The sequence below is a fragment of the Thermobia domestica genome, chromosome 6 (genome assembly GCF_964235325.1).
Source record: "Thermobia domestica chromosome 6, izTheDome1.hap1.1, whole genome shotgun sequence".
NCBI lineage: Eukaryota > Metazoa > Arthropoda > Insecta > Zygentoma > Lepismatidae > Thermobia > Thermobia domestica.
In genome coordinates this window covers 230712133-230733856 of record NC_137459.1, presented here as the reverse complement: position 1 = coordinate 230733856, position 21724 = coordinate 230712133, and the positions used below count along the sequence as shown (strand labels likewise).

Here is a 21724-nt window from a genome sequence, read left to right as displayed (position 1 = left end):
AATAGCAAAGACACAACAGAAAATAATTTTGTCTGGAATCTGACATGAGTCATCTAGCTCGACAATAGGCGATACAGTAGGTAAGCTATTGTCCCCACCCACCACACCAAACAGTCTCCCTATTTCCTGGTGTAGTTTCTGAAACCAATGCTATTATGAAACCCAACAGAAATCACAGTCAGTTATGAACTCCGAAAGAAATTTCAATGCACGAAAAAAAAAAGAAGTATGAAATGCGTCCTGCAGCAATTCTCGCTGAAATTTCCTTACCGACGAGGAATACAAGGCCTATATATAATTAATAATCGAACTCAGATGTTCCGAGAAACACTTCATGAATCAGTGTTTGGCCTAAGTAAGTTTTAGCGTTTATATTTAATACAAATAAGTTAATATTTATGGAAAGATATGGATTATGGCTGTAGCTTGGTTAAATAATAATAATAATAATAATAATAATAATAATAATAATAATAATAATAATATACTTAATAAAACTGAAGTACTTGAAAAAACATCCCGCAGACCATCCCTTGAAATTATTATTGCCTTTTTATTCAGCGTACCCCCGTGGATGAGTGGTTACGCTCGCCGCCTTGTAACCAAAGAGTCCTGGGTTCGATTCCCGGTGGGGATACAAGTTATTCGAATCTCGCGCTAAGCTGCAACATCATTTCCGCTCTCTTTCCTTTTTTGATTAAAATAGTTTTCTTTGGTTGAGATAGAAAGAAGAAAGAAAGAAAAGGAGATGGAGGTAAAATTTTACTTTTGCTTAAAATCAGAAAGATTTCATTCAATTCTTTCTGGTCGTACTTTTATTCCTTTTGAGCTACCTTTTTTCGTACTTGAAATCAGTGGAAGTGACAATACTAATGAGCGCACGAATGTAGGTTGACACTACGGTGAAATTTCTCGTCAGTTGGCAACGGTATCGTTGAGCAGACAGTTTTAGCCACGTGAAAATGCACCGGCAACGTTTTAGCAACCGTTACGCTTATCATGTCTTCCCCCTTCGAGTTTAAAAACCAAAAACTAGCCATTAAAAGCTAATTAAATACTTTATAAGGAAAAGAGAAGTTACAAAAATTACTTTTATATCGTCCGTAAATAGTTAACATTCTTTAAGATAAACTACAGTAGTGAAATCTGTTCTGTTTAAGGGCGTAAGTACGCAGAAGTAAAAGCCCATAAGCAACCACAGTACAGACTGAACTCTGGACAAGCTATATATAATCCTAATTTTCGTTAAGATCGGATGAGTTTCATCAATCGCGATAAAATCGATTATTTTTAACAAGAAGGAAAATAGCAAATGCAGAACGATAAAATATATCCACTATTAATATAATTTTGTTTTGCTTGAAATGGTGCTTGAATGATTCTTTCTATACTAGGCCAGCAATGACTACGTATTGTTTGAATGCATATTTTATGTGAAACAGAACATAGTACAATAGTAAAATAATAAAATTACTTCCCGTTTATGTAACGATTTCTGGGAAATTATTTTTGTGTGTACACACACAAAATTTACTCATAAGATACCCATTGAAAAACAACAGAAACACGTAATACTAAATCTTCAGATTGCAGTATTGGGTGTATATATATATATATATATATATATATATATATATATATATATATATATTCTGTATATAATATAGTTTAGCATCCCACGGTTATGCTTTTCAAACTAAAGGAGACAAAAGGTTAATTAGAATGGATGGAAATGAAATTTTTGTGATTTCTGGCCGGGAATCGAACCCGGGACCACGTGCAGCAAAGACACACGCAATAGCCACGAAATCAACGGGGAGGGCTCAGTATTAGGTGTTAAATTCAAATATAATAAATATTATTTCTTTTCTCTTCCTTAGAATCATAGCTTCATGTCAAGTGAAAGACTGCTATAGCATAGTCAGTAAAGCATTCTGGGTTCGATCCCCGATGGAGACTGCAATTTTCTCACCCTGCCTTCGTCACAATGCAGCTCCTAAGGTTCACTCAGGCTTTGTGAAATGAGTAGCTAGGCAATTTGGGTAAGTGAAGGGACCGGAACATAGTTCGGACTACATCACCTCCACTACGGCGAAAATTAAGGAAGGGTGTGAACCTTTACCTTGACACAGCTCGTGGGTCTGTTGGACGTATCCAGCAGTCCCACGCTTTACGTTTCACACATCAAGTGAAAAATATTAAATGCTCAATCGAAGTAAAGTTTGTACAACACCGGTAGACTTCCAGATAATTTCTCATGATAAAGCGGAATGGTTGCAATAAGTTTTCCGTCCTGGAAAATTTCTTCCTGGGAAGGAGAATACAAAATCGAGGAGTGACATGAATGGATGACACTGAAGCTATACAATATTTGAATCCAAAGTTTAAGCTATAATCCAAACCGCCGTAATGCGTTCAGTTTTCAACGCGCTTCTCCCGGTAATCGAACCCGAGACTTCGTGCGCGAAAGGCACGTGCGCTAGCCATTAGACCAGAAGGGAGGGATAATAATAATAATAATAATAATAATAGAAGTCAGATCTGTGTAGTTTTCTTGTATTACCTTATAGCTTTTGTGGTAAAAATATGTCTGTTATATTATATTATAGCGTGGCGACAAACCTGTAATATTATTGGAAAGTCAGGGAATTCTGTTAAGAAGCAGGTAAATTCGAGATTTTATAAACATTTAAAATGAAAATTTTCAGATGATTTCAGATGCGGTTGAGTGCTTATTTTTTAATTGAAAACTTCAAACTTAAAAAATAATCACGCGTAACAAACTTATGTTCTGTAGTTGTCCGCATTATCTTTAGCTTTCGTTTGTGCAGTGCAATATTGGTAAATCATCCACAAAATGCAGTTGGATCAACGATCCAATGGTGAATTCATTTTCGATGTACGCATAATTCCAACATTTTACCATTTAGGTTCCCACTAGTTTCAATTTTATCGGAGTTCCCTGTCCTGCATTAAGAGAAGGTAGGTAATTACGCAAATGAAAGGATTTTGGAATACTATTATCCGTAGTTTAACTTCTGTGCTTTCATTGTAATGTATTGTCATTTGCAGAGAGGTTTATTTTGGAAGTGTTTATGAGTTTACGAAAATTGCTGATGTTGTGCATCACTTATAATGTATACATTGGGTCAATATTGAGTGGATAGTTGGACTAATTTCATTTGACTATTCATATTTAAATATGGGGCACATCTATAGATACCAAAGTGTATTTTTTACTTTGTGCTTATAATACAGTATTTATTAGTTATTGTACATTTATAGTTACATATTTCTTCATTTTCCATCAATAGTTATACATTTGTAATGGTTTTTTAATGATGATGCATCTCATAAGTTTAAAAAGTATATTGTTATTCTCATTTTAAAATTATTCTGACATCAAAAATGACGCAGCAATTTATGAACAATGTTTATGGTACAATTCGCGGCAAAAAACCTGCAACATGAGGATGTAAGTTTATTGTGAAACTACGCCTAACAACACAGGGAATGAACATAACGTCTAAGTGGAACGAATTACGCCAGGATAAACCTCGGCCTCCTCCCGTGCACACTTATTTTGGAGCAAAAGACTTCGTCATTTCACAATAAACTTATATGCTCATGTTGCAGGTTTTTTGCCGCGGATTGTACATAAGTTCAAATAAAATTTCACTCTCTATCCCTTTAATCATTCTTTGAGCCATTTTTGTGTCACTTTTCATTGCAAAGAGGAAATGTTAGAAATAATAATAATAATAATAATAATAATAATAATAATAATAATAATAATAATAATAATAATAATAATAATAATAATAATAATAATAATATATTATTATTATTATTATTATTATTATTATTATTATTATTATTATTATTATTATTATTATTATTATTATTATTATTATTATAAGACGTGTAAAACACATTTTGTAGTGGAATGCTACTTTTGAGAGGAGGCACAAAAACTTGCTGGGTTTTCAGGGTGTCATTTGGACACCTCTACTAGCACCCCTCTCCAGAAATACCTAACAAAAGACTGATTTCTTTATTTAGCAATTCGCAGTGAAGCAAAAGAAAGGAAAAAGGATCGGTCAGAATATGCAATTAAACTTATCATAAAATAATATTAATTTGTTTCCAGTATGCTGTGAAAATAACAAAGTAATTTCTGTTTAAGCTTGACATCTTCTTAGCTTTACTGTAGAAAAAAAATGGCAAATGTCCATATATTGCTGTTCTCTATCTTGTTTTTCGCCAAAATACTTCGGTTTTTGGAACTAGGGAAGCAAACAGGTTCCTTCTCGCTGACTGTTCATTACCACGTGTTACATTGAATGAGGGAAACTGATTTAAGGGATCAGTAATATTTCCGTATTGTGCGGATTTAAAATAAAAATGAAGTAGATAGACTGGTTTTTGAAAATTTATATATTTATTAAAAATAAATAAATAAATCTGCACAATGGATAGCTGAGCGACAAATGGGAGGCTGTTATTACAAAACTTTCACAGCATTGACATGACAATAAAAATAACACGAGTTGGCAACCTTCCAATAGAAAACAGGAAAGACGCACAAATTGACTACGCCATATTTTAGGTAGAAAGCTTGGAACCCTAAACATTCATGAATTACAGAAATCTGTAAGTAGAATGGATTTGAAATTATTTGCATGTTTGATACTAAAACACAAATTCGATGATGTAGTCGGTAGAGTGTTCACTTCTGGCGCCAAAGTTCCTGCGTTCAAACCATGGGTGTGAAATGTGTTTTATGGTCAATAAACACGCAGCGGGTGGGTTTATTTCGGTGTTCTTTCGTTTCTCCCCTATTTACATTCCTTTCTTTTCCCTTACATCATAAACTCAGTAATTACTATTTCGTCCCTGGGACGTTAAATTAATGATTTAATGTGAAGTATACATATTAGGGAAGGAGTTTTGGTCTGTCAATAATCGTAAGGTGCCTTCGGTAATTATGAAACTACGATTTTGCAGTGATTGACTTCTTTTACCCATGTATATAATGTTGTGGGGCAAGATTTTATTTTTCTTAAGAGTAACCTGTTCTTCGTTGGCTTTCTGACATGAGAATTTAGTTTACTTTCGCGATAGTGTACACAATTTAGTTTACACAAGTCATTTCCAACTCGTCACTGGAAATGAATTGTGTAAATACCCAAATGTACGAAACTAATAGTTAATACAAAGTAATAAAGACATTATTAAAAGAAATTCCAAATAACAACCTAAAAATGAGTCTATACGCTTTATTGTCGTATATTAACAGTGCTATCGTGTTTCATTGTTTACGTATTTTAGTTCATCATTTCCATTTATCATAAATGCCTGGACTAAACATAAAAACTTCCTGTGTCTCTAAAAGGAAGAGAAGTAGTAAATCCAAGTTCATTTGATGTAATGGATCGAGCCAGCATACGTGGCAAAAGAAAAATATTTTATACAATCGTCAACAACAGGGTTTTAACAGAAAGGCGATCGAGAAGCAAGGGGCTAGGCCTGTATAGTATAACAGCTTTCTCCTGGTTTACCGTGGAGGTTCAAGTTGCAGAGACAGGGTAGAAAGTTAAGACGTAGGTATGGTTGTTCGGTGTTCGTTTTATCAGGGTTCGTGTGCAGATAACAACCATGTTAATTTCCAGGTATTCGGAGACCACGTTCGATTTTATTTTTTTCTCATGGATTCGTGAAGTACCAGGTGACAAATTTTCTGCTCGTTGCAAAATTTGGCGAAAGCTCTTTCCGATCACAGGACGGCAAGCTCTAACAAGTCACATGAAAGGTAAAAATCATATGGAGATGGTTGCGTCCATCCCAATATTAGAAACAGTTAGTGTTTTTGTGATTCAAGGAAACAATCCAGTACTTTGCTTAGAGTGTCATACTATTTGTACTTCATCTGTACAGAACTTAGAAGTTTCTCGTGATGTTGCGAGCTCAAATGTGGATTCTACGATGCAAGTGGGTACGAGTTAGGAGACGAAGCAAAATAATTTACAGGGATTTTTAGTAAAAGATAATATTATAAAAGCAGAATTACTACAGAGTATTTCAAGTATATTGACACACATCAATGTCCACTGTTGCTAAAGATGTCAAAGTATTCAAACTTACATACCTAGACAGTGAGATTGTCAGGAAAATGCAGCTTGAGCGTGACAAAATAGTATGCAATTTTGTTTGATGTTTATTATCACCTGCCTTAAGAAGTGAAGTAATTCAGTTGAAGGAGACATAAATGTGCAATTCTGGAAACTTTCACAGGACAATTGTACACGCATTATTTGACGTGGGCGTTTTTAGGGAATTATACAGCTTCTGATCTTTCAATAGCTTTCAAAGAGACGCACTCACAATTGAACTTAGAAAAGTTCATTCAAATTTCAATGGATAGCCCAATGTAAACTTCATGTTTCTGCTTACGTTCGAGTCAAATATCAAGACGTCGTCATACGACCCCATAAAACTTGATAGATTAAGCTATGGGTTACTTACTTCGCATGGAGCATTTAAGGCTTCAGTTAAGATAACGAATTAGAGAATCGTTGAATTTTTAAGAGCTTTGCGTAACTTATTTAAGGATGTTCGAGAACGCCGTGCCGAGTACACCTATAGAGTTTTTTTGGTGGTGAAGTTTTGTTCTATGTTGACTTGAAAATAGTAGTATTGCTCAGTAATCCATTAACATTTATTCCTATCTTCTGTTGAATTAGGAAGGATAAGAAAATTTCCAGCTCTTCGAGCTGTCAGCTAGTTGCAAGAAAATAATATGCTTATTAAAATAAAAAATATTAAAAAAACAATAATAATAATCCACTTGCTTTAAAAAAATAACCTTTTCTTACTGAATGTTAGACTGACGCTCCTCTTAGTCTATTTCTTTTTACAATACTTTATCGGATGTGAGTAAAAAGAGAAAATGACGCAAAAGTTTGTAAAATTAGAAGCTTCTTTGTTGTTTGAGTCCATGTATACGAATTGATGTGGAAAATCTTCCTACGAAAAACGTTGACGTTGGTTTTGCGACACACACTACCTTTAAGAAAGGTCAACCAGTAATGAATTTGAACATTTTAGATTTTTGCCAAAATTGCTGAAAATGTGTACAGAAATTTGTTTTGAAACTTTTGGAGAAGTCACCTTTAAATTATAAATTGACTAGAGCTCTTTTGTATTTGGATCTTAACGTTTCTGCAGGATCTGATGTTGATATCTATCGCATGAAGTATCTTTTAGCTGAACTAGTTAAAAATAAATAATTAGATGGAAATAGAGCAGATACAGTTGCGAGGCAGTTCAGAGTTTTATTCGAATCCAAATTGTAAAACATATATGAGTGAGTGTTCTAGAATTGGTTAACGTTTGAATGACTTTTGGTTAAATAATTTGGATACTTCAGAATGCAGTGATTTAAGAGATTTTGTTAAAATGGTCTTAATTTCTCTCATAAAAATCTAGCTCCAGAAAAGAGGATTTTCAATCAATGCACAGTGTAAAGCAGAATATTTAGAACAAATTTAGTAGCACTCAGACTTATGTACGATACATTAACTTCTTCTAGTGATCTTAAGAAACTATCCATAAGGAAATCATTCATTATGCAGGGAATACTGTAGTGGTATTGGGACCTGCTCTGATTCGATCCTTAGATCATCGTCGACACAGACCTATGTCATCACATGTGGAAGATCAGCAGAGGACAGCAACCTTCTATTTACGGATATCAGACCATTACTGGAAAATACAAATTCATTTATTTCTTGTTTACATATATAATAAACGGCAGGAACACTTCCCTTTTCTTCTACTACTTCTTAAACGACAACTTTCCTGTCGACCTAAACTCTCTTAGCACTGCACCTGACATCGATAGCTACAATCAGGATCCAGGAAGAAGCCAGTGTCCAGGCCATGTCCACAAAGCGTTTGGCTGGCATATAAAAACTTGAAAAAAAAAAAATCAATTATTTTACTTTGAGGCCAGAACTAGTGCTGGATTCTTATTCGCATCTTAGACCAGAAACAGATCTTTGCTTTGAGACCAAAAGCTTAAAGCCCATGGATTTGGTTTAAGTCAGATATCCAGAACTCCAGTATCAATCACAGGAGACTATTGAGACATATAAATCTCCATGTCAGGTGTCAGAGCATTCCTTAACCCACTTACCTTCTTACCTCACTCTTTACCTAGTTTCATATTTAATTTTTACCCCGTTTACCGTCTAGTCCTTAACAGATTTCAACCGCAACCAACGGTGATAATTGAAATGCCAATAAGAAGTTACACACTATATTTTATTAAAATCAAATATTTTTTATGTGGATTTTACTGGAAAATTTCTTATATGTATGTGTGCAAACTTGCAATAAGGGTTGAATTTTATGCCTTATTCTTGGTCGATTGCAACCCCAAATTATAAGTTTATTTCTACAAGTTGAAAGAAGGCAAATAATGGGATACATTTTAGGAAAGTTATCATGCAAGAGACGAACAGAAACCTAAATGGTGAATGAGCCGAATGGCAGAACTTTCGCTTCACTTCCTTTAATAACAATAAAACGTTGCTTCCTATTTCAGGTGATCAGTGGACCTCATGGGAAGCATTCAATGTTATTTTGAAAGGCATGGTTGATGCATTGATATCTCTTGGAGCATCTCCTGAAATTAAATATAGCGTTCTTCAACTTTGGGTGCGTTATCTCCAGAAACTTGAAGTAGCGTTTATTTCAAAAAACAAGCCTTCAACACCCCGATTAGGACTAAGATTTAAAGAGAGGTATGTTTTAAGTTTATAAATTATAGATTTTAAGTTCATTGTTTGTTTACATGAAAATGAGCATAAAGTTCTAAATAATTGTCTAAATGTGGTTGAAATACTTCCATATATATATATTTCATATCATACCTATTATTTGATATGAAAATAAATACTTTACATGCTCTTGTAGTTAGGAACAACGCATATAGAGGAAACTAGACAAAGACACTCGTGAGCGTTAGAAGTTAGTGAATCGAAACAAACAGAGAGGTAACCAAAGAACTTTTAAAATATTAGGTTAAAATACTTATTTTTGAAGACTAGTGCCTCATCATAGAAAATATTAAAGAACAGGACACAATATATCAATGTGTTTTTAAGTATCACAGTCGGCCATATTAAAAATTGTGCTGCAATGTTATAACAGAAGAACACTTTGCCACGTGCGTATGTATTGGAAATTAAGATTTTTCGAAAGCTACTAAGACATTGTAATATATACTTCAGAATTTGTAGCACTTAGCAAATTCTATCGCCAGTTGAATGTCTAACGTATGTTCCTCTTGTGCACAAGGTCGCTGGTTTGATCCTTTATGAGGGGACATCGAACGCACAATGGTACAGATTACACTTTAAACTAGATCTCGTCTTCGAGAGCGCGGTTGCTCAGTGGTAGAGCGTTCACCTCCGGTGCTTCTGGCCCGTGGTTCGATCCCAGCTCGCGCCGTGTGGACTTTGTGGTGGACAAACACCGTACTCGTGGGTTTTCTCGGGTTCTTCCGTTTCCTCCCACTTTCTTCATTCCACCATTCGTTCATTTCCCATCATCACCATCTCCTTTAGCCTAACCGGCATAAACGTGGGACGTAAAACTTAAAGATTTCATTTTTTTTAGATCTCGTCTCTATAGCCTCGCTACTGACAAAGGACGCAAATATAAATCAGTTAATCAATTAATAATTAATTAATTAGCAGTGTAATATTGGTACTAGTGATGCTACGTATTGTAGAAGAGAGCGATTCTCTCTCTGCCCTACCCGAAACTATACGAGTCAGTCTCTAATTTCGAATAAAATGTATAGTATCTTCTATACAACTCGGAGTATTTTTACGAAATTTCCACTGAACAAATTATATGTGTGTGTGTTTAGAGGGGGAGAGGGGTTAACTCCTTCATTATTGACCCATTTTAGCACCAGACACTAATGTTGTGAAAACGTGAACTATAAATGATAAAAGAATAATAATTTAGGATTGATTTTATTCATAAAATTTAATTGTGTTGGTGAAGTTACTGATTTCTGTAACATTTTAATCTCGATAGAAAGCAGGAAAATAAAGATTTAGTTTATTTGTGCGAAGCAGGAGTGAAATATTTTACGCTTAGTGCGTTAGCAGCAATATTTTTATACTTGTAATCTTTCATAAATGGTTTGAAAAAAAATATAAATTATTAATGCTTCCTATGTCTACAAGGAGATGCTTGTGATTAGTCAAAACAGTGATAAAATAATGTGTTTCCCAGTAGCTAAAACAAATTAACATTTCAAATAAAATTATGATAAATTAATAGCAAACACCCTCTGGTAAATTAGACTTCGAAAACACTTCCTCTTTTCCTCTGTCATTACAAGAATGACAATATTTTTCATTAAATATTATATGTTAAAAAAGATGTATTTATTAATTTCACTAACGCTCACTTCCATAATTGTCATTATCATTTGTCACGTAGATTAACGAATATGTGTTTATGGCAACTAATTGTCTGCCAATTTTCAGTAAATTTATTATATTGTAATGTTTTGGTAGAGTCAAATGATAGATCGGGTGTCTTTTCCCCTTCACCAAGTTTTATTACAAAATATAATAAATACAAGCGTCTCTAATTCAATGTCTCTTCCTCAATAACCAAGTGAAGGAATACTAATGCCGGGTGCCCCTTGCACTCATGGCAGTTTCCAGAACACTTTGGCAGGTTGTAGGTTAGACTCGGATTATAAGATTAAGATGGAATCCCTAGTCCAGTGCGACATAGTGTAGGGAAGAGGTGCTCCTAGGCTACAGCGACATAGGAAGGTAAAGGTTAGGCGATCAGTTGGTCTATTGATGCTGGGTCCCTCGGTGGTCCTCTTTTTATTTGTCCTCCTCCGGTCCTTCCGTGAGGTCTGTCTGCTTTCGGCGTTCCTCGGTGTCCTTCGTGTCGGCTTCTTGTATGCTAGGTTGTTTATAATCAATAGCACGTGTTGAGTATACACATGCGTCTGTCATGATGTGGGGATCCTTGCAATATTTATCTCCAGCTTACCTAGGTATTTTAGCCCATGTGACAACAAAGTGATATATTTTAGTTTGGTGGGCATGGATAACATTAAAAAGAAGTCGAATAATTTATTTTAAATGAAACTTTAACTACATTTATTCTAAAATGGTATTTTAAGACATTGATCATATTTATTTGATCTAGATTTTGGAACCATTTTTAATATAACAAATTGTTTATCTTTACTTTCTGACACTGGTCCTTACCTGCTAAGTTTACAATTGGCTTATAATTTATTATAATTATTTTACTTTGTAGCCCGTTTTATCAAGTTGTATATTAACATTCTACAAATGCTGTATTTTTGCTCTCTGATGCTGTGAGCTACAGTATCCTAGTTTTAAAGTGGGTCCTATACTGACGCTGACCAGTCGCGTCACTGTCCATGATTATGTTGCCATTTTAGAGTATCATTTACATCCTGTGGTCTAGATTGTTTTCGGGGACTATGCCATATTGCAGGATAATAATGCCCCCATTCTATAGCTGAAGGTGTTGAGTGTGGTTAGAGAAACATAAGGATGAAGTTGAACACCTCCCATGGCCAATCCAATCCTCAGACCTGAACGTAATAGAATAACTGTGGTCCTCTTTGGAGGCACGAATCCAACGCAGATTTCCACTTCCTTCGTTTCTCATGGAACTCAGTAATACACTGAACGTGGAATGGTCTAATATTTCACTTGCTACCATTCACTACCTCTATGATTTCATTCTGTCTCTCATCAACGTGAGCGTCTCTGATGAGGGGGACAGAGGGGACGTGTCCCCCAATATTTTATTGAGGGGGTAAACTTGACCAATGCTAATCTATATAGAACAAGTACAGAGTAGCAGAGGAAATGAATTTATATGTGTTGTTAAATATTAGGTTGGTATGATTGAAATGTGCATTTGACGTGTGCCACTTTCAAGGATATATATATAATGTGTATGTATGTATGTATGTATGTACATTTCTTGGTTAGTCAAAGTAATCTCTGCTTCAGTCACACACTTTTGTCATTGCTTAACCAACAACGATTGGATTTCATGACGACCAAAGAGCAGAGAAAGGAAAAATATATAAAAAGTTGATCTGCGAATTGAAAAGGCAAGTCCACATAGATAGTGAAATATAAAATAGAAATAAAGGTGACAAGAGAAATTAAAAAGGATATAGAAATTTTAATAATGTATATGAAGGTAATTTTCATGGAAATAGAAGGTAGCAAGAAAAAACTACTATGACAATATGGAAACTGAAGATAGAAATGAACTTTTAATGAGAGAATTGCAGTTTGAGGAAAATAGAAAAAAATACATTGAGGAATAAATTTTAAAACAAGGATAGCAAAGGAATTGATATGCTAAGGAACAAGTTCAAAAAAATATATAGTGAAATTAATGATGAAAAAGTAGACAATATACACCATTTTATTAAGAATACAGCAGAAGGAAAAAGAAATACTCAACATTTGTAATCAAATCAAGAGTGTCATCATAAGGCTTTTTTCAGAATTAAGATTTTGTATGAAGAACTACACTGCTGCAAATGTGCTTAAGAACACTGGCTCAAAGTTGTACACAAGAAGAAAGTGATTGTATATGGTACCGTTCCCAACATGGCATCGATGAGACATCCTGAACATGTTATACACACTGTTTCAGAACATACAACACTCGTCTTAATACCACATTTAACTACTCCGAGCAGCCACACAAGGAACATCTCAGATGCGTAGCTGGTCGTACAGATGCTGCATGTCTGTCTAGGAAATGGTCATTGTGAGCTCGACTGGCGGTCATTTACCATCCAATAATGTCCCACAGTGCCAGATAAGGCTTAGGTACGAAGATCTAGCAAGCCAGGATTGTTTCGGATAGAGGGTGAATGGTTCACTTGTCGGTATGGAAATGCGCGTTGTGCTAATGAAGACAAGCGTCCAAAAAGCTTTGAGGATGACATTGGCAATACTTCGAAGGTACAACATACCAATCATATTCCCCTCAAGAAACTCATGTGGTTCGGATTCCACGTTAATCAGTAGGTCAAGGTCTCATATAGCCTAGCTGCTGAACGGGACGTTAAACTCAAAATCAACTCAACTCCCCTCAAGAAAGACGGATATATAGCTTATTTATTGCCCCCTCTCTTACTAATTACCAGAAAGTATAGTGTGAATCCTACATAGATGGCAATTTTCCACTGGGCTCACTCGGGCTCGCGCTCACCTGTCTCGACTGGGTTCGCGCTCACGATCAGTTTTCTCAACTGAGCTCGCGCTCACTGCCTCAACTGGAATCGCGCTCGCGCTCACTTCTCTCAACTGCGTTCGCAATCACTCGGGCTCGCGCTCACTTTTCTCGACTCAGCTCGCACTCACTCGGGCTCGCGCTCATTTCTCTCGACTGGGCTTGTACTCACCCGCGCTCGCGCTCATGATCACTTATTTCAACTGAGCTCGCGCTCACTCGCGCTCGCGATCATTTAACTGGGCTCGCGCTCCCTCGGGCTCATGCTCCCTTCTCTTGACTGCACTCGCGCTCGGGTTCATTTCTCTCAATTGGGTTCGCGTTAATTTGTGCTCGGGTTCAGTTCCCTCAATTAGGCTGGCGCTCATGTATTTCATTGGGGTTCGCGCTCACTTGCATTCGAGCCCACTTCTCTCAGTTAAGCTCGCACTGACTTATTTGATTGAGGCTCGGGCCCGCGAGTTTGTACACCTTAATGGGCTCACCAATGGCGAACTTCTTCCTCCAATTTCCACCCCTGATGGAGTTGTTACAATTAATCGGAATTTTCTAACTTGTAATCATCCGGGTATCGGGTCGCTGTTCGGGCTGCCATTTATTTGTAACCAGCCTGGGATCGGGTCGCTGTTCGGGCGTCATTTATTTGTAATTGATTCGTCGTCTCTGTTCGGGCAGCCATTTATTTGTAATCGACCAGGTATCGGGTCACTGTTCGGGGTTCGTTTATTTGTAACCAGTCCGTCGTCTCTGTTCAAGCGGACATTTATTTGTAATCGACCAGGTCGTCTGTCACCCGTGGTCCTGAAATGGGTATTTGCTGAAGACCTGGACTTACCTGGGTAGGACGATGAAGGACCTTTCCAAGAAGGGATTACCAAATTGTTTCCAAATTGCTCGTCGGTCTCAATGACGAGATAAGCATTAGGCGCCGAGAGGTTCGGATGTCTCGTCTCGAAAACCTCACGGACGATCAGGCGGTCATCCAGACTATAACGCACACAAATACAACGAAAACACACTGGGTTAATGACACTATAATTATTTATTAGAATACTATTAAAAGAGGAACGAAGAGAAATGATCACAACACTTAACACTAGATATATACAGGGTGGTAGGAAACTCCACCGACAAAATTCGGGAGGTGATTCCCGACGCCGAAACAAGAAAAAAAGTCCTTTTGCACTTTTTTCTAGGACACACAGTTTCGGAGCTACATGATGCCGAAAACGGGGCAAAATACACTTTAGAGCGCTATATCCTCTATTTCGAAAGATAGAGGCAAGGCGGCATGGTCACCTCAAAGGAACGAAACCTGCTCGATTCAAAGATGGGTATGTCACAATCGTGAAATCAGTGCACAAGGGTTTCCCCAAAGGAGCGTAGGGACTCCCGGATAAACTGTCAGGTAAAGGTATGTCAAAATAGACGTGAATCGATAGGTTTCCCACCTGGTAACCATAATTAGTTGTAACATGCCGAGATCTTAAACAGAGACGAAATGGTGGACACGTCATATTCGCTATGTGCGGTTGCATAAGTCTTCACCACAGCGAAAATTAAACTACCGCTAATTTTATAGTTTTTCTGTAATATGTTCAAAATAAATACAAATATTGGGAAAGCAAAAACATAGTGCGCTAGATATTATGATTCTGCATGTGATACTCTCGTTACAACTCACTTATCTGCTTTCCATTTGCAACTGCCGAAAGTTTTAGCATTTTTTGCGGGTTTTGTAAATAGCGGCACACCCAAAGAAGATAGGTGAGTTGTGTTAACGGTATCACATGCAGAATATTATCTAGTGCACTATGTTTTTGTTTTTCCAATAATGTTATTTGTTTTCAAGATATTATAAAAAAAAAAAAACTTTAAAATTAGCGTTAGTTTCATTTCGCTGTGGTGAAGATCCATTACCACAAAACTGATGGTAACCAACAATCCAGTGGTATTAATTATTCCTGCCAGGGATACTATGTTATTTTCATGATATAAGCCGGGGATAAGCTTTTACGTGAGGGTGATTTCCCCTGCACCCCCTCGTTTTTTCGAACACTGCTGACAGCAAAACATTGACTATTGCGGGAACATTGCACGTCACAAAGAGAGGGCCACAGCTACCATACGGCTAAACCACACTACATACGTACTTCGTTGATTTGGGGGGGCGCGGTGGCTCAGTGGTAGAGCGTTCACCTCTGGTGCTTGGGGTCCCGGGTTCGATCCCAGCCCCCGCCAAGTGAACTTTGTGGTGGACAAACACCGTGCTCGTGGGTTTTCTCGGGGTACTCCCGTTTCCTCCCACTTTCTTCATTCCACCATTTCACTCATCTCTCATTATCGCCGTCTCCTTTAGCCTAACCGGCATAATCGTGGGACGTAAAACTCAAAGATTTCATTTCATTTCATTTTTTCGTTGATTTGCCTCGAAAGGACCCCCAAGTTGCCAGTCCAGGTCATTCCGATGCACAAGGAGTTAGCACTGAAGAAACACTGAAGAAACACTGAGTGCACAACCAACAAACAATACACCACCATTAAGCAGATCTACCTTGTCTGTCAGAGTTATCCGTGAAGTTGAAATGGGCAACTACTACGTTGTGTGTTGTGAATCACGTTCATAGTGTAGTGTGTTGTGACAATGGCCCATTACACCAATCAGGAACAGGCCGAGATGATATTTGTGTATGGAGAAGCACATGGAAATAGTAGACAGGCAGCCCGATTATACAACGATCGATATCCCAATAGACGCCAACCGCATCATACAACATTTGCAACGCTGTTTCGTCGTTTGTGTGAGAACAGGACCGTTTCGCCCTGCAGTGTTGACACGACCACATGAGGAACACACCGTGCATGCCGAAGAACGTATTTTACGACATGTGCTCGATGACCCGAGTGTAAGTTCCAGGGAGTTGCCCATCAGCATAATATCAGTCATGAAAGGGTGTTGTCGATCCTTCATGCCGAAAATGTTTATCATTTGCAACGAGTTGAGTCTGTCGCCAGGGGATTTTCCTCCCAGGTTGGACTTTTGTAATCAGGTTCTCCATTTGGTGGCAACAACTGTCGGTTTTCTCTCCTCGATTTTGTTCATGGATGAAGCCAATCTGGAAGAGATGGTATCCAGAATTTTCAAAATAGTCATCTGTGGTCTATGAATAATCCACATGGAATGGTACATTCCCGCCACCAGTACCAGTTTCGTATAAACATTTTGGGCAGGGATTCTGGGTGACCATCTCATTGGACCAGTTGTTCTTCCACAACGACTCACTGGGCCTATCTGTTTGAACTTCTTGCGCGAGATACTTCCTATATTTCAGGAGTATGTGCCGTTGGTCTTACGACAACGTATGTGGTGTATGCATGATGATGTCCCGGCGCATTTCTGTCGCCCCTTGCGTGATTATTTGAACACTGTTTTCCCGGGCAAGTAGATTGGCCGTGGCGGTCTTATGTCATGGCCTGCCCGGTCGCCGGATTTAAATAATTTGGATTTCTATTTATGGGGGCATCTCAAAACTGTTGTTTATGCTACTCCGGTACCTGATATCCAAACGTTGGAACAACGCGTCCGAGCCGCTTGTGATGCTTTGCGGGAAGAACCAGACACGTTTCGACGTGTGTGCCAGTCTGTGCGACGACGTCTGAATGCCTGTGTTCAGAGTGGTGAACGTCATTTTGAGCATCTTCTTTAGTGTTGTCACAGGTAAGATTGTTGTAAGACTTCTGAAACCTTTACTGTCATTCTTTGTGATACTTATTTATCACGGGAACCAGTACGAGCTGTAGCGTATCATCCTTGAAAATACCGTCCATGTTTGCCTGTACGCATGCTTACTTTTGTCCATGTCTTCAATGCCTCAGTTGTCTACTCGGTAGAGCCTACAGCAATTCTCGGCCCTGCAGTGTCGGCATACTCTGCTTGTTGCGGAACCGCTGCATCAACACCCATGTCCGGCGATGTTCCCTTTAATTGGTCCCCGACGCTGCAACGGGGAATCCCCACTTTTCCAGCTCTCACCCCACAGTTCGTAGGTAAGCCATACGTAACACGTCATAGTACATACGTCTGTTTCACTTTTCACTGCCCCTATTATGTCTGCTTTGCGGAATCCTCTTCTTCCTGTATGGACTCCCATTGCGCAGTTCCATCTGCTCCATTAATTTTGCACCATCAGTTCCCTTAAATATGATTTTCTTTCTCAGTTTGTGGACCGGCGTCACTATCTCAATTCGTTCGGGAGATATTCTACTTTACCCACGGTGTGTGGGCGATCTTTTGCTCGGTTCCTGCTAAAACTCGCCGCTTCTTTCGACTTCTGTTCATGACTTGTTTCCTTGTTTCCAGTTGTGGAGTCACCTCTCGAAGTGTATTCATACACACTTCATATCCACAACTTCATTGTTGGTCACCATCAGTACCTGGTGGTTATGCAACCACACATACCTAATATGACACGTCCATCAATTCGTCTCTGTTTGAGATCTCGACATGGTTACAACTAATTATGGTTACCAGGTGGGAAACCTATCCATTCACGCATATTTTGACGTATATCTACTTGACTTTACCCGGGAGTCCCTACGCTCCTTTGGGGAATCTCTTGTGATTCCCCATTGATTTCATGATTGCGACATACCCATCTTTGAATACAGCAGGTTTCGTTCCTTTGAGGTGACTATGCCGCCTTGCCTCTATCATTCGAAATAGAGAAGATACAGCGCTCTAAAGTGTATTTTGCCCCGTTTTCGGCATCATGTAGCTCCGAAACTCTTTCCTAGAAAAAAGTGCAAAGGATTTTTTTCTTGCTTCGGCGTCGGGAATCACCTCCTGAATTTTATCGGTGGAGTTTCCTACCACCCTGTATATATATAATTATTTCCATTATCACAATCGCACTTTGCCTTTTCAATGCACTGTAGCCCTTTATCACTTTGATATATATATATATTATGATTCAGATTTCACTGTAAATGCTTTTCTCACAATATTGACGCACTTGGGGGAAGAGCACTGGGGAAAAGTGCCCAGATAATCCCACGTAGTAATCTAGTTGCTACTTCAGACAATCCTGAAGCGTTGAGATGAGTCTTCAGCAAAATAAAACAATTTCCGAAGCGGAATGCTAGTGTTGGAGGGCACGTTTATAACATACGCACAAGATATGTGAACCTGGGACTTCACTAGTTGAGGCTAGCCGTAAGAAAGCGTCCTTCACCGGCTAATAGCTTGTGCCCGTTACACAAAGTCATACTTGATTCCCGACGTAACGTGCATGATGGCTGCACACAATTCCGGAGTCAAACTCTTCGAGCGCAAAGGTTCGAGATACGAGCTGCAATGGTTGACTCAAGAGTGTTGGCAGTTCATTCTAAAAATCACTCAATTACCTGTACGCATATGCAAACAGAATATGGAAAAGAGTTTACGTTAATTTTAGTCCACTGGCCACGATGCACGAGACATTGCGATAACTCGGGCGTGTGAAAGTACAGATAAGGAACTGCAAAGGAGATGGAATTGGCGTCTCTCTAGTGTATGAAGATCTGGTCAGTTAGTATTTCCATAAATGATTGAAGAAAGCTCTTAATTCAGTTCCAAATAACTACAGAATATATACTGTGCATATTAAGTCAGGGAGAAACACTGATAAGGGTCGTCACTCACTGAAATGTTCCCACCAAAAAGCAATGTTCTAAATATATATATGAAAAAGCAATGAGAGACTTCTTTGTCCAGTTGCGTGGGAAGGAAGCAATTTCCACCGAAGCAAGAACTTATTTGCGTCGCAGAATAAAGTATAAATCGAAAATAATAATCACTTTACGAAATATACAGAGCGTCCACAAAAATACTTCTATAACCTGGTAGCGGTTATAGATTTGACGTCCGACAAGTGGAACGACCTGTCAAGTGTCTGCGTAGACAGGTTGAGAACTCCTGGCCGTTTAATGAGATTTGAATAAAATTAAGTTTTTCACCAAAAATTTAAAATCAGTTAGTTGGCAACACAGTGTTATAATGTGTGAGACTTACGTGCATAAATGTTCAATGGTTTTTTCACCTATAAAAATTCTATTTAAAATAGTTAAATAACTTGTTCACTCACTACAACATGATGAGGTTCCTGCATGAGCATTATCCAATCCAAATGTTGCATGAAGTAATAATATCCTCTTGAACGATTAGTGCAGTTGAGATTCCTTATCTTCCGTTTCTTCACATGTTGAAACCGTGCTATCTTCCTGTGTTGAATATCCTCCATGTTTTTTCAACGATAAGTTGATGAGGGGAAAAGGGGATTCTTTTTAATACACTGTTGTGAGAAACTAGGTATGATTAAAAGACCTGTATGATAACTTCACTGAAAATGCGCAGAAAGCGTTTATAGAGCTATTTAAATTCTTTCCTCTTTTTTTAAAACACTTATAAATACTTTTCGTGAAATGTTTTAAGTATTCCGTTTCGTCCACTTTATTTAGTGTAATATGAAGTAAATATACACACACAATAACTATTCATGAAAATATTGACTTAAAGAATTATCAAACATCGCAATGAAAGTTAGTAAATTTCTCCTTTAGAATATACTTATATCTATATTTAACCCTTATCCGGGCAAGCTATTTTTGTAACGTAGACTGCAACTGGGGCCTTACCAACTCTATTAGCCTTACCAACTCGATATGTTCATAACTTTAAATTCGACTAAAGATAGAAGAATTCAGAATTTTATGGCATCGAAATATTTATGGTTATTAAGAAATTCGAAGAAAAATATGAAGCTACTGGGCCTGGGAGGCCCCGGTTGCCCGGATAAGGGTTAAACCATGAAAATATTAATGAATATGCAAATAGCAAACATTTTAAACGTATTAAAATATTAAAATTATTGTCAATGTTTCAATATTACTGTAATATATTGAAAATGTGAAAATCATTGAAGAAGTAAAATGAATGAAAACATAAACACGTTATAAACTGACAATATACAAACAAAATAAGGTTTTCACCTGTATCCCCCTTTTTTTAGTAGTGCCTTGTGTTGTTTAGCGAAAAAGAACGAAAAATCTTTTTTCTGAAAAAAAATAAACTTACGTGTCAAAAGTGACGTTCATAGTAATTCCAACAAACAAGCGTGATTCTGTATATCAAGGAAAAGATTGTTGACATGTATGAAGAAAATTCGGTACGCCACAAGATCAAAGTGACATCTGCTCGCCACGTGAAAATCGAGACTAATTCAATAATGCCCAATATAACAAATGATTCATTCTGAAACAGAGTTATTATTAGCTTAGACCTAGAATAATATTTATTATTCACTTCAAAAACGTAAATATTGTAGGGTTACCAGAATATGTGGGTGTGTGCAAAAAAATTCTTAATAAAGCGTTGAAAATTATTCAGTGTTGATCCAAGTTTTTCGAAGGTCTGAATCAAGGAGGTTGACTCAGTACTCCAAACATTCCTGAAAATAAATGGTCATTACGCCATGAATTAACCAAAACTATAGGTGGGAAAAAATGTGTAATACTACACGTACTTACACACAAAATATGCCATCGACACCTGCGATGCAAAACTAGAAACGTGAAAAGGCCTGCAACCATAGACATTTACAAAATGTTTCCATATACAACTGAAATATAAACACTTTTATAATCAGTAAAATACATGTATGTTTCCTGGAGCATAATGTACGTCTTCCACCTAAAAAAAAGACGTGTAAACACAAAATACAAATGCTCTCGTAGCATCGTAAAGATATGTCTATATAAAACAAAATACATGAGACGTATTAAAAGAAAAACATGGGATACAAACACAAAAAACATGTCAACCACATTAGAATTCTCTGGTCGGTCTGAAACATCAAAATTAAATTACCTACAAAACAGTTATGTCATTCCACGACAGTTAAGTTTTCTTCGGCACATTCGCTACAAAATATTCAAAACGGCCTTGTTACTACATTAAAATTCAAAGTCATTGAGCATATGAAATAATTAACAGAAAGTAATTTTCAAAAATCGTTATTGCTTCATGCTATTGAAAAGAAAGAAAATAAATTTATTTTTCGGGATCTATCACGATATCTCTGAAACGGCTGAAACCTCATAAATAATGGGCCATGTCGATTTTTGAAGAAAATCATCCGTCACTGTTGGTATGGCTGAAACCTAAAGATTTGTATTCAAAATCTTTGGTCATGTTGATTTCTGGAAGGAAATCCTCCATACTGTTTGTTATGGCTGAAACCTGAAGACTCCTATTAAGAGAACTTCGGCCATGTTGATTTCTAAAAATCCTCCATAACGATAGCAATTTTGCTAATAAATTTCAAATAATTTTGGGACATAC

The 21724-nt window shown here is 37.4% G+C and overlaps 1 protein-coding gene across 6 annotated transcripts in view; it reads left to right on the top strand.

Annotated features, from left to right (window-relative positions):
- Positions 1-21724, top strand: part of LOC145688428 (TATA box-binding protein-associated factor RNA polymerase I subunit B-like) — a 321407-nt gene that overhangs the window by 64900 nt on the left and 234783 nt on the right. For all 6 annotated transcript variants that reach the window (XM_081762649.1, XM_081762648.1, XM_081762646.1 and 3 more), the window contains exon 3: positions 8609-8807. In XM_081762649.1, the coding sequence (XP_081618775.1) occupies positions 8609-8807 (199 nt within the window). The remainder of the gene's footprint in view (positions 1-8608; positions 8808-21724) is intronic.